Source organism: Petaurus breviceps, unplaced genomic scaffold (genome assembly GCF_028583685.1).
Source record: "Petaurus breviceps papuanus isolate PSGF00001 unplaced genomic scaffold, PetGlider_PUasm1.0 126, whole genome shotgun sequence".
Lineage (NCBI taxonomy): Eukaryota > Metazoa > Chordata > Mammalia > Diprotodontia > Petauridae > Petaurus > Petaurus breviceps.
The window spans coordinates 5,518,789-5,534,741 of NW_027185655.1; the positions used below are offsets into that span (position 1 = coordinate 5,518,789).

The window sequence follows — 15,953 nt, forward strand, 5'->3', positions numbered from 1 at the left end:
ATCTAATGGCATCTACATTTCTGAAAGGCTTTTCCACACAGTCCCTCCAAATAGAAAAAAATTTATTATTCACATTTTATTTTTGTGGGAAATCGAAGTTTAACATGGGTAAACAAAGTTACACAACTTAAAAATAGCTAAGTAGGGACATAAGCCTAACTCAGGCCTTTTTCTTACAGGTCCAAACTCTTTATTTCTCTCCTCTCTTTCTTTACAAAGAACATCAAAATCTATAGACACTAAAGGAATATATGCTTATCTATCATTTGCCTAAATCAATATTTAAGTAAAATAAATTATTTAACACTAATGCTTGTAACTCCTGAGGTTGGATATTTAATTTACAAGAAATCAGAAGTTTTCATTTTAATTCATGTGGCATATAATTGGGCTTGGTCCCAAAGCATAGGTCTGATCCTGTCATTCTTCTGTGCAAAAATTTTCCATGTGTCTCTTTTGTCTGTAGGGTAAAACAAAAATTCCTCAGCCTGGCGTGTAACACTCGCCTTCCAGACTTATTTCACATCACTGCCTTTCATGCAATCTACATTCCAGACAATCTGGCCTGGCCTACTTACCACCAATTACACTCAACATTCCAACTCTTGCCTCCTGGATGTTGTACAGACTTGGAATGGATTCCTTTCTTTTCTTCACCTCTTTCAATCCCTGGCTTCCTTCAAAGATCATACCAGGTACCACCTCCTACAGGAAGGTTTTCCTTTTCTCCCTAGATTCTGGTGCTCTCTCTCTCAAATATTTATATATTTATCTCTTTCCATGTTGTATCCCCCAGTAGAAAGGAAGTCTCTTGTAGGCAGGGGATGTATTCATTTTACGTTTGGTTCTATGCCTAAAGCAGTGCCTTGCACACAGAAGGCTTTTGGTGAATTGAATTAGTCCAGAAGAAGAGAGAGGATTTGAAGGTCTAGGAACTTTCAAGGATTCTTGTAGTTCTTTTTTTTCAAAATAAGTCAAAAGGTCAAAAATCTAAAGCTATAGGGCAGGGATTGATAACCTGGAGCCCTCAGAAAGATTTCAGAAGATATATGAAGAAAAAAATCTCTTTATTTCAATATAAATCAACTTTGCAATCAAATTATTTAGTTTATTGCATTCTAAAATATTCTGAGGTATCCATAGGCTTCACTAGATTGCCAAAGAGACAAAAAGTCAAAAAAAGAAAAGGTTAAGAGTTCCCCATATGAAGGAATTTAGATGTCATCCAAGCTATTGGCTTCATTTTATAAATGAGGAAACAAAAGTCCAGATCACATGGCTCTGCATTTAGGACTCTTTCCCCAAAACTTCCCTTGTGGTCAGATTTCAATAAAAAAAAATCCCCTTTTATTCTTTGTCCAACAACCCAAAGTCCAAACAAAGTCCAAAGACTGATTCACATTAATATTCACATTAAAGATATATTCAGTGTTTTAAGATGGGTTCTTTAATACTGCTAATTGTTGGTGCAAAGTTTTTGGTCAAAGTAACCTCTTTATTTTAAGGGATTGCAGAAAATTAGCAAGAATCAGCAGGTGGTGGGACAGCTAGGTGGTGAAGTGGATAGCACCAGCCCTGGAGTCAGGAGGACCTGAGTTCAAATCCGGGCTCAAACACTTCACACAAAACTAGCCTTGTGACCTTGGGCAATTCACTTAACCCCAATTGCCCTACCTTTCCCCCTCTAAAAAGCAAAAAGAAAAATCTTAAAAAAAAAAAAAGAATCAGTAGGAGATGTGAAAGCTGATTTTCATGGACATGACCACAAAATTCAACAAAGGTGATTTGAATAAGGACAGCAACATTCCAAACTTTAAGGAGAGATTTCCAATTAAGCATCCCTTCTGTATCATTTTGAAGTGATATTTGAATATCCCAATCATCTTTATAATTAATATTCTATAAGCATTCATAATTCAGCTTTCAGATAGACTGTTATAAAGTCACAATTCACTAGTAGTGCTATGTTGAATAATAGTTTCCAAGAAGCATCAAAATCAATATACCTTGTAATAAGCCAGTCTCTCTAGGAATTTAAAGATTACCAAAAATGTGCATGTATGATGAAGCTCAAGTGGTTAGTTCTCTGGATGTGCCACCTCCTAACTGTTATTACTATTTTCAAATAAGAAAAATTATATTTTTCAGGGATAATTTGCCATCCTAACACAGATGGAGTATGTTATTGGTGCTTTTAAAATACTCTATTATATTGAATATGTGAACTATTAGGAGGTCATTGCATTGCATTTCTTTCTGTAGATATAAGCCCAATAACCTCAGATTTTAATCCTTCCATACACCTGAACTCAAGCATAACTTCACATATGGAAGATGTATACTTATATAGCAAATTACCTTTTAAGGTATATGAGTGTAAATGTAATATTATTGTGCTATAAGAAATATCAAGCAGGATGATCTCAGAAAAGCCTTGAAATGTTACTTACATGAACTGCTGATTAGTAAAGTGAAAATAACTAGGAGAACATTGTATACAGTAACAGCAATATTGTATGATGAACTATGAGTGACTTAGTTATTCTCAGCAATACAATGATCTAAGACAATCCCAAAGGACTAATGATGAAACATTCCATCCATCACCAGAAAAAGCATTAATATTGATTGAATACAGACTGAAGCATGTTATTTTTTCACTTCCTTTTTTTCACTTTTTCTTTTATTCGAGTCTTCTCATAGAAAATTATGAATATGGAAATCTTTTACATAATTTCACTTGTATAACCAATATATGGTTGCTTACCATTTCAGGGAGAGGAGAGGAGAAGGAGGGCAGGAGGGATAGAATCTGGAGATCAAAACTTTAAATAAAAATGTTTAAACATTTGGAAAAAAATAAATTTAAAAATACATTTTAATACATTCTGAGCAGAGGTGAATAAAAATGGTCTTCCACCAAAAGGTTAAAAGGAAATTGTAAAGGTCTTCTCTAAGAAATCTTGCACTTTTTTTCCCCTATTTTATTGATATGTTTTATTTTTACATCGCATTTATACATTACTCCCATTTCGTTAGAGGTCTTTTGTAACAAAATAAAACAGTTGAGTAAAAGTACTAATACAGTTACCTCATCTAAAAGTGCATGCAACAGTTCACACCTTTTGCATGTCCCCCTTTTCTGTGCTTTTTTTTGGAGGGGGGAGGGCAGGACATTTGGGGCTAAGTGACTTGTCCAAGGTCACATAGCTAGTAAGTGTTAAGAGTCTGAGTTCAGATTTGAATTCAGGTTCTCCTGACTCCAGAACCAGTGCTCTATTCACTGTGCCCCCTAGCCGCCCGACATCCCCCTTTCTATTGAAGATATATACACACACACACACATATGTATATATATATATATACATATATACATATATAGATAACATGTATATATATATATATATAGGAAAAAGGAAAGGAGGGAAAATGTAACAAAAATTCATAGTCAAGTAAAACAAATTATACAAAAGTATATGTGTTTCATTCTCTATCCCAAATCCATCAGTTCTCTGTAATGGTTAATATGTTTTATCATCTGTCCTCTGGAATGATGACTGGTCATTTTATATTGATTATAGTTCTCACAGCCTCCTAAGTTATTTGTCTTTACAGTGTTACTTGTATTGTACAAATTGCTTATTTCATTTTTCATCATTTTATAAAAATCTTCAAAATTGTTCCTTTTATAATCTTGATGTGATAGCATACATTTCTCTGGCTCTATTGACTTCACAGCGCAACGGTTCATATATCCTTCTGCTTCTTCTTAAAATCATCAATTTTGTCACATTCATTTACCAGAATTTATTCAGTCATGTTCAAGTGTTGCATAAAATAGAAATCAAACATCTATTTTCCCTCTAGAGTCATCAAAGTCTCTTGAATTGTTTTGTTTTGTTGTTTTTTTTAAAGGAAGGTTACAGGCAAAATGTGATTGATAATAGTAGGTAGTGGTTAACACCTCGAGGTAGTCAGAGTACAAAGATGGAAAGAGTTCTGGACCTGTGACTTTATTGCTCTAGGGAACTCCCCAGGTGAAGAAACTCTTTCTTCCAATGAACAGTACCTGCTCTGCAACTTAAAGGCTTAGGGAGCTACTTACCTTGCCTACTAGTAGTCACACAGTTAGAATGTGCCAGAAGTGTACTTGAAACCAAATCTTCCTTATGACGTTGAAAATAATTTTCCCAATGACTCTCTCCCCCATTGCCATGTTCCTTAGAATATGATGGAACTGGAATTTTAAATTCTAGATTTTTAACTTCATCTCTGGCAAGATACCAAAATACTCTTAGAGGGATGCATTAATAAAAAATATAATGATAATTATGGATATTATTTTAATTTGCTTTTATGTAGCACTTTAAGATCTCAAAGTGCCTTACATATGTTATCTCATTTGATCTCAAGAACCAACTAACAACCCATCACAATCATCTCATGATTTAAATGCAAATTCATTAGTATGGTTAAGTTCAGGAATCCTTGTGAAATATGCTTGTTTCTTACTGAAAAATAACTTTTTTTGGCATTCAGATTTCTAGATATAACTAACTCTAGCTTGATGGACCACCAAAAGATTAAATGAGTCTTGGAAAGTAGAATTGTAAAATTAGATAAATTTTTTGAGGAGGGTATAGTTCTTTGAATAGGAAATGTGATTATTTGTATATGATCTCAGTTCTAGCCCTATGTATCGTTGAGCAAGTCAACTAAATTCCCTTGGCTTTAATATCATTTGTCAAATGAGAGGTTTGATCTAGATCAGGAGTTCTCAACCTAGGGTGCACAGACCCTCAGGGAGTCCGTGGGTAGATTTCAGAGGGTCTGTGCACATATATGAAAAACAACAACAATCCTACATCCTTGTTTTGATATAATTGCTTTGCTATTCTATGTATTTTATTTTATATTATACATCTAAAAAAATTATTCCAAGAAGCAGTAAGAAGTCTTCACATTGTAATCTAAGGGCATACTCACAACCCAGACACAATATTCTTTTTACAATCTGTATCCTTTTTCAAAACATTTTTCTTGTGGCTGTTTATCTTGTGTTTTTTTTTTTCATCTACCAAATCCATGATGAGGCAGGAGCAGAATTTAGTGTCTTATTTCACATACTAGAGAGAGTAGAGACATTTTTTTTTACAAGAGCTCTATGGGATTCACCAGATTGCCAAACGTGCCCATGACACAAAAAGGTAAGAATCCCTGAGATAATTTTAAGGTCCTTTTCAATCTTCATCTTCTTTATGAACTGAATCTCTGAAGTTCTGATTCAACCCTTTCTTTAAGTGTGTTTTGTGTTCTTTAAGATTGGCCAGCATGATATTGTCTATACATGTACTTGGATACAAATCCGTGACTTACAGTTCTTGGTTTAACAGGGGAAAAACCCTCACAGGAATAAACAATAAGTAACTCAAATAAAGTCAGGGGCCAGTGACCTTCTAAATGTGTCATTAAGAAGCCATTCATAAAAGCTCATGGCTAAAAAATTGAGTAAACATAGAGCCCAAAAAAGAATTGTTTCTTCACACCACACGAAATCAGACTGGAAAATTCCAGAATCAAGGTTGGAATTTTTTTTAAAACAGATGATAAGATCTATGTTTATAGGCTTAAGCAAGGATGAAATAATTCTTCTCTCCAAATCAATACCATGATGCTGACTAGTTATGCCTAGAACTCATTCTCCTCATTTCCTCTCCTACATCATCTTTCTCTTAAACATACAGCCCAGCACTGGGTTAGTTAACTAAAATACATTCAAGTAGAATGCATTTTTCCTCTTGTCACTGCCTGTAAAGACTTGACAGACTTCACATTGAAATCTAAGGACATACTTACAACTCAGACACACCATGCTTTTTATAGTCTGTATTCTTTTTTTTTTCCAAACATTTTTTTGTTCATGGTTATTTATCCCACTTTTTGAAATACAGTACCAAAACCATCATGGGGCAGCAGCAGAATTTTATGTCTAATTTCACAAACTAGAGAGAGTAGAGCTCTAGCTTTCTTTATAAACAAAAACAGAAAACAGTTCTCCTTTGCTTATATGAAATTCTAACCCATTATGCATCTCAATCACATCAGATTCTCAGGTTTGATATCACAAAGGAACATAGTCTGACCTAAGGATTTGATGATGAAAACAGTTTGAGGGATTCCAGATGGTGGTTTGAGGACTTAAGCTTTAGAGTGCCAGGAAGCTTTGGTTTAACATAAGAATATTGAAGATGAAAGGAAATTTCTGGGAAGGGAAAGAGTTGGGGAAAGAGAAAAGTAAGAAATAGACATCATCAATACTGATCAAAGTTTGCTTATTCAATACATGCTTATGGAAACCTTTGAGAGACATGAAGTTTGAATACCGACCCTTATGAACTTACTATTTAGATGGGAAAATAACATACACAAATGAAAATTTAAATAGTACTAAACAAGTGTCAAGTGTCAGGTGATCTAGAAAGGCTATAAATTTGGGAAGATTTTAGTGAAGGAAGAGATCAATGTAATCTGTGGTAGTCAAGGAATGCATTGTGAAGTTAAAACTAGACCTTGCCAATCTTATGTCAAAGGAGAACGTGTATTCAAGGACACCTAGGTGAGAATGAGCAAAGCAAAATGTCCAGGTATAATGAATAAATGACCCAGTTTATGCTGGAGAGTTTCTATTGGGGAATACTGAAGTTAAAGTTGGAAAAGGAGAGTGATCCTAAATAAAATGTCAAGCTAAAGAGGGAGAATAAACACCTATTCAATGCCTACTCTGCCAAACACTTTACTAATTTTATAGCATTTGATTCTCACAAAAATCCTGTAAGATAGGTGTTCTTATTATCCCCATTTTACAGGTGAGGAAACTGAGGCAGGCAAAGAGTCCGTTTTGTTTGGTTTTGAGTCACTTGCTCAGCGTCTCTCAGGTAGTGTCTGAGGACGGATTTGAACTCAGGTCCTCTTGGTTCCAGGACTTTACTGTGCAGCCTAGATTTTTGAACACAGAAATGAGAGGGCAAAACTAGACTTTTCAGAAGATTAATTTAGCAAAATATGCAGGATTGAGGTGGGAAAAAAAACCGGAAGCAGGGAGCAGGTAGGGGACGACAAATGATTACCTAGATTGGAAGGGGAGGGAGCAACGGATAGGAAAGAATAAAAAAGAACTCCAAGGGACTGTGCTTGGCTTCCTGAGTCCAAACAAGGTGGAGCCTTTATTTTTGGTGGGACTCACACATATAAACACCCACATCCCCTAAAACCACGCAATGGACATCTTTTATAGGTAAAGACAGTCTTTCTCGGGAACTTTACCTCATTCCCTTGTTGGATAGCTGAAGTACCCTTTAATTGTTCCAAGCTTCAGCTAAGCGTTACTCTCCCTTCCCCTCCCCCCCCTCCACCTTCCACCCCTAGAATAAAGCAACCGGTCCAAAAGTCATGGATATTCTGGGGGCCCACCCACTGTTTCCTTTGCTCCTCCCACCAAGTCACACTCTTGCCCTAAGGAACTCAGACCTTTATGGCTTCACTAGCGGCGGAATTCCGGACTTTTCCAAGTCCCTGCCCTTCATTCCTAGACCAGAGAGACGGACCTGGTAGTGGTGGTGGAATTAGCCACGAGGTCACACACCCCAAGGGGAGAAGCAGATTGTTTTCCCCTTAGCCAGGTCGAGGTGGGCGAGGGTTAGATGTCACGACCGCCTTCCATCCTCGCTATGTCTGTCCAGGGCAGTGTCCTGGGCGACTCCTCCCTCCCTCCCCACCCCCCAACCCGCCATCTGGCACAGTGACTGTCCCCAAAACTTACGACATTTTGCAAAGTGTAAGCCCAGGTCTCCTGGACCGAGGTCCCTCCCACTGGACTTATAAAAACAAGGCACTGGTCGGGTCCAACTCACTCGTCGGACAGGACCGGCTGCATTGTCCCACACACATAGTCCGAAGAAGGCACTCCTGAGCTTGAAGGTCCGTCTCACCCATCCTCAGCTAGCCGGTCCGCCCCATCGCTCGCTGCTCGGGATCTACCTTATCTGCCTGCCTCCAAAAGGCCAGTCACTGGGGTTTCCAGCTCAGCCGGGAGGTCACCCGCCGGCACCTCGCTCTGCTCAGGCCAGCTTTCCCGGACGAGACTCCCCAATTCCTCCATTCGTTCTCAGGCAGGAAGCAAAGGCGTGGACACTCTCCATCAGGATGGACAGCTACTTCTGGAAGATCTCTGCCGTGCTGTTCACCATCGGTAAGGGCACCCCTCTTCCGCTTTGCCTCTTCGAGTCTTTTTTTTTTTTCTTTTAGATGGAACTAGGTTATAAAATCGTGGATTTTGGCTTGGAAAGGATTGTAGAGAGAATCTTATCCAGGCCTTCTCAGGACCCCTTTGAACTCGTGGGAATTATTGAGGCCCCTCCAAAGAGCTTTTGTTTATGTGAGTTATAGCGTTATTATTGTGAATACAATTTTAACTTAGAGGAATCCCAGGGGCTCTCCGATCTCTCTTTAAAAAGCCTCTGATCTAGCTGGACCCCAGCTTTTTAAAGAGGGAGAAAGTGAAGTTTAGAGAATTGCAAGGACTTGTCAAAAGTTCTTTAGGCAAAAGTGGCAGATTCGCTAAGGGAACGCGGGTGCCCCACATACAGTAATCTTTCACCTTCTATGCATTGCCTGCATGTGAAGGAGCCTTTGGGGGATGAAAATGGGACGAATAGGGGAAATAAAGTCTTTGTTTTCTCTTCTAATACCTGAAAAAATAAAATAAATTAAAAAAAAAAAAACCATTACCAGTTAAACGTGCTGGGCGCGTTCTCACTTTGCCTGATTACCAGAGAGGATGACAGTCAAATTTGGACGGCATTCCTAGGCACCGGAGAGAGAGAAGGGAAGTGTGTGGGTTCTCCTCCACGCCCCCCACGCTTTCCTCTCTTGATGCTTCACTCTGGCTGCCTCCTCACCTGCTCTCTTCTGGTGGCTGCAGTTTCATTCTGCCCTCAGGGAAGTGCTCATTGCTTCCGGTCCTGTGTGGTCAGTCAAGGTATCACTTAGAGTAGAGTTTTTCTTGAGTGGATTTGTAAGTTAATCCTTATTTATTAGGAAGTTAGACAGATAAACTTGTTCCGCACAGAGCTCCTCTAGGAAAAAATCAGCCTGGTTCAGATTCATCTGTAGCAGAAGGCTTAAGTGTTTCCCAATAGACTTGCTGAAAAGGAGAACGATTGTTCTCGCCTTCTCTGAGATTCAAGTGGAATTCCTCTGATGTTCCGAGCCCACATACTGCAGTTAAATCATCTTTTGGCCACCTTGGCCTCAGAAGTAGGTAGACCAGTTGAAAAACATGCTATGCATATTTCCAATTTACATTACAAGGGCAGGGACTGGGTCTAGATCTTTGAGGGTGGAACTGTATTTGGAAGAATTCTTCCTGAAGGAAATATTATTACGATAATCACCCCGACTTTCTGCTGCTACATCCTGTCATAAAAAGGAAAGAAACAAAATAAAATCTAATACTTTGTTCCCCTGTATATTGGCACAGTGACACAGTGGACAGAATGTTAGGCCTCCTGAGTTCAAATCTGGCCTCAGATACTTACTAGATGTGTGACCCTAAGCAAGTCACTCAACCTCATTGTCCTCACTGGTAATATGAGCTGGAGAGGGAAATGGCAAACCACTACAGTATTTTTGCCAAGAAAACCCCAAATGGGGTCATGAACAGTCAAAAGCAACTCAACAACAAACTGGCAACCATTTGTGGGGACAAAAAGAATTTTCAATTGTCAAGGTTTTTGTTGTGGTGGTGATTTTATGGACTTAGGAAATTAACCTAGAAGTCAAAATTGGCACTGCCTTTCTTCCTCATGTAACACCATCTTACAATGCAGTTGGCTGTTTAACAACTAAATATTTAATATTCAAATGTGAAACTCTAAGGACTATAAATAAACTGGTTAATACCTATGTAATATGTTTTGCTAGTTGTCATGAAAGTGCTTAACCCCTTTATTGCACTACTTAATTAATTATAGTTGACCTGTTTCATCAGCTACCCAAGCCTGTTTCCAAATAAGCCACTACAGTTTCTGTTTCCCCAGTTTGTTTAGATATTTCTGTGCCTCTTGGAAAATTCTGGTATGAAGCTTATTTCATTTTATTCTAGTCACTTGAAGTAATTTGGTTGCCAAAGTCAATGAAATAACCAATACCACCTAAGAATTAGAGATACTATTTCTGTTTTTAATGTGATCAGTTACACAGAAAGACAATGGGCAAGAGTGTAGAAGCATGGAATTCTATGAGTTAGGATGGTCTTTAGAGATATATCACAAGTGTCTCAGTAATTAAAAAAAATTCTTCAAATGTCAGGAAGAGATTGCATTTCTTTGGCTCTTGTTATACTGGAATAAGTTGCTGAATACTATTTAAACTTCTTTTGATAAGAAGGACCCACTTTTCTGGGCCTATTAAGCTTTGTGCTGTTGCTTTGTGAAAACTCCTTTCAAATGTTATTCTTGAAAAAATGCACAGAGTATTGTCAAGGAGAATTCAGCATAAATCAATGCTTCTAGGTTTAAATTACTGTCCCTTTTCATTTGGTGTTCCTTTGCTGCTTTATTTGCTTTTGCAAAATGTGTGTGTGTATGTGTGTGTTCTATACACTTTGATTTCCCCTCTGTACAAATTGGAACATTGATTCACAGGGAAAATGGATGAGTTGCCTAAAGTCACAAAGTGCATGAATAGAAGGAGAGCACACTCCATCAGTTCAATTTCCTTAAGTTGCAAGCAAAAAGATAAGCAAGGATCTTGAAGAAGCCAAAGATTATAAATTACTTCCCTAACTGGCCAAATCAGTGTTTGAGCAAATGCTGCCTCCATGATTGTCCCAGAGATAGGAGGTAAAATACTTTTCAATAGTTCTCTAAGAAGATTTGCCCAAATTTGTGGTCTTAAAATCCAATTCTTATCGATGCCATAAAGACAATGAACACAGTCTAAACTAAAAGAGATTTGCCAGGAGCTATTAAAAAAGTTCTTCCACTCCAGCATCAAGCAGAAGAAAATCTTAAACCTGAGAAGTTTTGATATTTGTTATCTTAAGTTTTAGCATGGCTTGAATGGAGAGTTTCACTTTAGGAGACTGACAAACAAACATTTGGGGGCATTTCCACACTTAGGAAGTTCCAAAAGGAAATTTTCCAAAGAATTATGCTGTTTCTAAGACGCACCCACCCTGTCGACCTTGGTTTACCTTGGAATTATGTCCATAGTTAGAGGGTGTGGTTGCAATTTGAAACATTCCCAACAGACCTACCTGAACATTTGACTGGCTCTAGTATCAAATTAACATAGAAAGGTAGTTATGCTTTTATGGATCCACTTATGGAAAGAACGATCTTCATAGAGTAGGACTGTCCTGCTTCAGGCTGATCCTGGACCTGGATTTCACTCCAAATCAAGCAAAAAAACCTTTTATTTTTTTTTCTTTCTTTATGCTATATATTGTAATACCTTGCTGAAAAGCATATACTAAGGGAAAAATATTTTCCAAGAAAACATAATAATACTAGCCAGTATGCATATAGTGCTTTAAGGTTTACAAAGCTTTCCATGTTGGTTGTCTCATTTGATTCTGACAACAATCTTATGGTATAGGTCTACTATAAAGGATTCCCACTTTACAGACAAGGAAACTGAAACTGACAAGAGTTCAGTGACATACCCACGGCAACAACAGCTATCAAATTTCTAAGCAGGGTTTGAACTCAGGTCTTCCTGAGTCCAAATCCAGCACTCTGTTCACTTGTGATATGTGTCTCATAAAAAACAACAAAAATAACCCAGAACCTGAATTCATTTTAATCTTGTTTTGTACTAGTAAGTTCTATTTCCTTCCTGGTGGTCATTTGTAGTTATACAGATGTTCCATCAAAAATCCCATTTAAGTTATTCTATATAAAAAAGAGGTTCTTATTTCCCTGGATTCCAATAAATTGGAATTTGTTTATGTATTTATATTTATATAAAGAGTATAAATTTACTTATAATCTGATTCATTTAAATCTAATTTCTAATCAGATCATTCTAATAGAAGGCAAAGGAAATTCTACCCCAAAATGTAATCCCAGAGGTACTTGGGGAAGAAGAACATGAAGACCAAAAGATTAGTAGGAGAAATTTAGATTCTTTTTAAGTGATAGAATGCAACAGAGTAGATATTGCCTAAGATAATCATATGTATGTGGGTATATTCATAAACATATGAATATAAAATACATGCCATATAATCTCTCTCATATAGTTAGGTACATCTCATATGTGTATTGTGCATGTGCATGAATTAGGTATGTGTGTGCACACACAGATATATATACGTACATACACATATGTGCATAATTATTGGTCAAATGTATTTCATAAAATACCATGCTAGAGTAATGATTTCCTTAACTTAAACACTACTTGAAAGTTAAGGATACTTCCAGCTCCTCCTCAGGTCAATTTATTCCCAACAGATACCTGTGACATCTCTTATGAATTTCTCATTTATTATAATAATTTGTCTATTTAATCCACTTCTCCACCCCCATGAGAGCAGAAATTATCTCAACTTTGTATCTAGTACAAACTTTGCTTCTTTCTTCCTTGGTATAGTGAAATGCTTAGTGTGCATTAGGTGTTTAATAATGTTTTCTTAATTAAATTGATTTTGAATTAAAGCAAGAATAAGTGCAGGAATATCTTTACTTTAGGAGGTGGCAAACAATTTTAATATTGATGGAACATTAATGAGGTAATAGTGACATTATTTGGGACATCACTGAGGGAAATTATTTGAAATAAACACAACTTAACCAGAAAAAGTGATTTTCCCTAAGAAAATTTCATACCACATCTCTGATCTACATTTATAGATTTTCTGAATACTATCACTGACTTGAGAGAATTTTTTATAACATGAAGTAAGGGTTGAATATAGTCTTATAAATACTTTTCTCAGAGGGAGAAAAAATGCTGGATGCCATAATTCTAATGAACACTTTCTAAGTCCCTCTATTATGTTTAAATGTTTTACTTCAAACAGTTAATCTTTGGAAATGGCCTTATAGGAAGCAAATGAGCCTAAATTTGTATTTTAATGGGATTTTAAATTTGGCTATCTTGAGTTCATTTTAATATACTACATTCTATTGCTTGTCTACAAATTTCAATATGAACATGAAGCTAAATGAATTTTAATTACATATGCTATTAATGATTGGAGCCAAATTAAAAGTATATTAACCTAAAAAACAAGGGTCTTTTGATATTTGAAGTATAGGGGTCAGCATTTTTTTCTCATGGAACTGTTCCAATTCTCACAATTAAGTTAGTCCTAAATAATACATCTTCAAAGGAGCTAGAGATTAGGTGGTAGGGAATAGATTGGAAGGGATAAGTCCAGTGGAAAGCCAATTTGAATTTACAATAATAAGTTGTATATAGTTAGTACACTTTAATGGCTGGCCCTTTCAGAGGTCAGGGAATTAACCTTCTAAATCTAGATTTAGGTTGCTTTACTCATTGACTCCTGAGTGAGTTAATGAGGAAAGTGAGGCCCATGGAAGTAAAGAAAAGAGAAAGGGATATGCAGTGTGACCATTTCCAGTTATTTCCTTGGGTGTGGATTTTGAATTTTATTTACTATTATTTTCCAATTATTTCTACTATATCCTTCCAACATTTTTGTAGTTGCTGCCAAGGCTAGGGACAGATTTTGAAAACTGGAATGAATTAATCAACAAACTCATTTTACCTCCATTTTCAAAGAATCAATTCAAGTGGATTTCTAAGTATGTGCTTGAAATTAAAGAAATTTCCCAACCTTGGGCACATCATTTATCCTCTATGGATCTCAGTTTCACCATATGTCAACTGAGAAGGGACTTAACCCAGATAGACTTTGTGGTCTTTTCTAGCTTTAGCTGATGTTTTTATCCTATAATCAAAGTCAAGGACTATCCTCTTGTCATAGTAATGAGCACAAAAATAGCATATTGGTAATTGTTATCTGGGAAGGTAGATGGCACACTGGATAGAGTACTGAACCGGGAGTCAGGAAGATTCATCTTCCTGAGTTCAAATCCAGCCTCAGACACTTCCTAGCTCTGTGATCCTGGGCAAGTCCCTTAACCCTATTTGCCTCAGTCACCTCATCTATAAAATGAACAGGAGAAGGACATGGCAAACTTCTCCAGTATCTCTTCTAAGAAAACCCCAAATGGGGTCACAAAGAGTCTGACACAACAACAATTGTTCACTGGAGGTTGGTTCCCAATTTTTTTTACTAACCAAGAGAATTTTTCAGACTCCAATCCTCCTCTGCATGCTTCCCTTTAATGGAATCCTTCAAAGTGGAATGCTTTTACAGAGTCACTTGCCTATGATGGAAGTACCAGAATTATAGTAATACTGCACCCCACCCCTATCAGGGACAAACATTCACAAGAGCTACTAGAAAGTAGAAAATCTGACTAGATCACTTAGTGTGACACTGGTGACCTGTAAAATAGTCACAGAATGGAGAAGCACAAAGTCTAATTATCACCAGCTAAATAATTACCCCCAGAATAACTGGAATCAAGCCAACAAAAGACAAGCATTTATTAAGGGCTCACTCTGTTCTAGGAGCAAAGAATATAAAGACAAAAGTAAGACAAGCCTTGTGCCCAGGGATCTGACCTTCCAGAGGGGTGTATGACATATTCACAAATAAGTAAATACAAGTTATTTTCAAAATAAATACAAAGTGATGGGGTGGGGACAGTACACTAATCTGGAAAGATCTCTTGAAGGAGATCTGAATCTTGAAGGGAACTAGGGGTCCCAAAAAGGCAAGGATGAGGAGGGCGAGAAATCTAGATGTGGGGAACACCTGTGAAAAGTCATAGAGGCAAAAACTAGAATGACATGCTTGGGGAACAGCCAATGGACCAGTTTGGTGGGAATCTGGAATGTGTGAAGGGGAGTATATATAGTCAGTCTAGAAGGAGAGGTTGGAACCAGATTAAAGGTTCTTCAATGCCAAATAGAGGAGTTTGTATTTTATGCTAGCCACAATAGGTAGCCATGAAGCTTTCAGAGAAGAGTGACATGGTCAACTCTGAACTTCAGAAATGCCAGTTTGGCACCTGTGGATAGATTGGGGAGAAGAGAAAATGGATACAGCAAGAACAATTATGAAGCTGCTACAATAGTCCTCACAAGACGAGATGAGGACCACATTGTGGTGTGGATAGGGAGGAGATAGATGGGAGATATGTTTATATGAAGGTAACTGTACTGGGAAATGAAGTTAATCTTAATGTCAGCTCAGGAAGGATCTCTGATTTTATCACTGTGGAAAAAATCAAAGTGAAAAAGTATCCCCCCCCCCAAGTGCAGATATCAACCCATTTATGTCTTGAGAGGTTTTGTAAGCATCTGCTACATCACCCTCACAGAGAAAAATGAAAGTGCCTACACTGGAGGAAGTTACATTTTACTATGGAAGAATCAATGCCTATATGGATAAGTAGGTGGTGGACCAAGCTTTTCTGCACATGCCAGTTCTAACATGAGGAGCCCTTGAGCGGTCTTTGGAGCATGTCACATTTCCTGAAATGGAAGTCTCCTTGTCCCCTGCCTCATGGATAAAAGTCCTTCAATTGGCTGCCTTTTTTCTCTTTAAAACTGTTCAATCACTCTCTTTTCCACAAATCTCTTTCAGCTTCACTCTTATTGGCAACTGTGATGTGAGGTAGAAGGGGGCAGAGTTCAGTAGCTCCAGCTTGAATGCCGTGACTGAAACTAGGACTCTCCTTCCCCTGCTGCCTCTCACTTTAGAGAGGGGAGAGCTTAACAACTGAGGGAATCAGGAGAGGAGACTAGGTGATGCCATCTAAGCCGAGTCTTGAAGGGAAAGCTCCAAG

General features: G+C 37.5%; 1 protein-coding gene across 1 annotated transcript in view; it reads left to right on the top strand.

The window, feature by feature from the left end:
* Positions 1 to 7,881: 7,881 nt before the first annotated feature.
* Positions 7,882 to 15,953, top strand: part of EREG (epiregulin) — a gene marked incomplete at its 5' end in the record, with an annotated part of 32,719 nt that continues 24,647 nt past the window's right edge. Inside the window, one exon of the mRNA XM_069098207.1 lies at positions 7,882 to 8,248. Within this exon, the coding sequence (XP_068954308.1) occupies positions 7,882 to 8,248 (367 nt within the window). The remainder of the gene's footprint in view (positions 8,249 to 15,953) is intronic.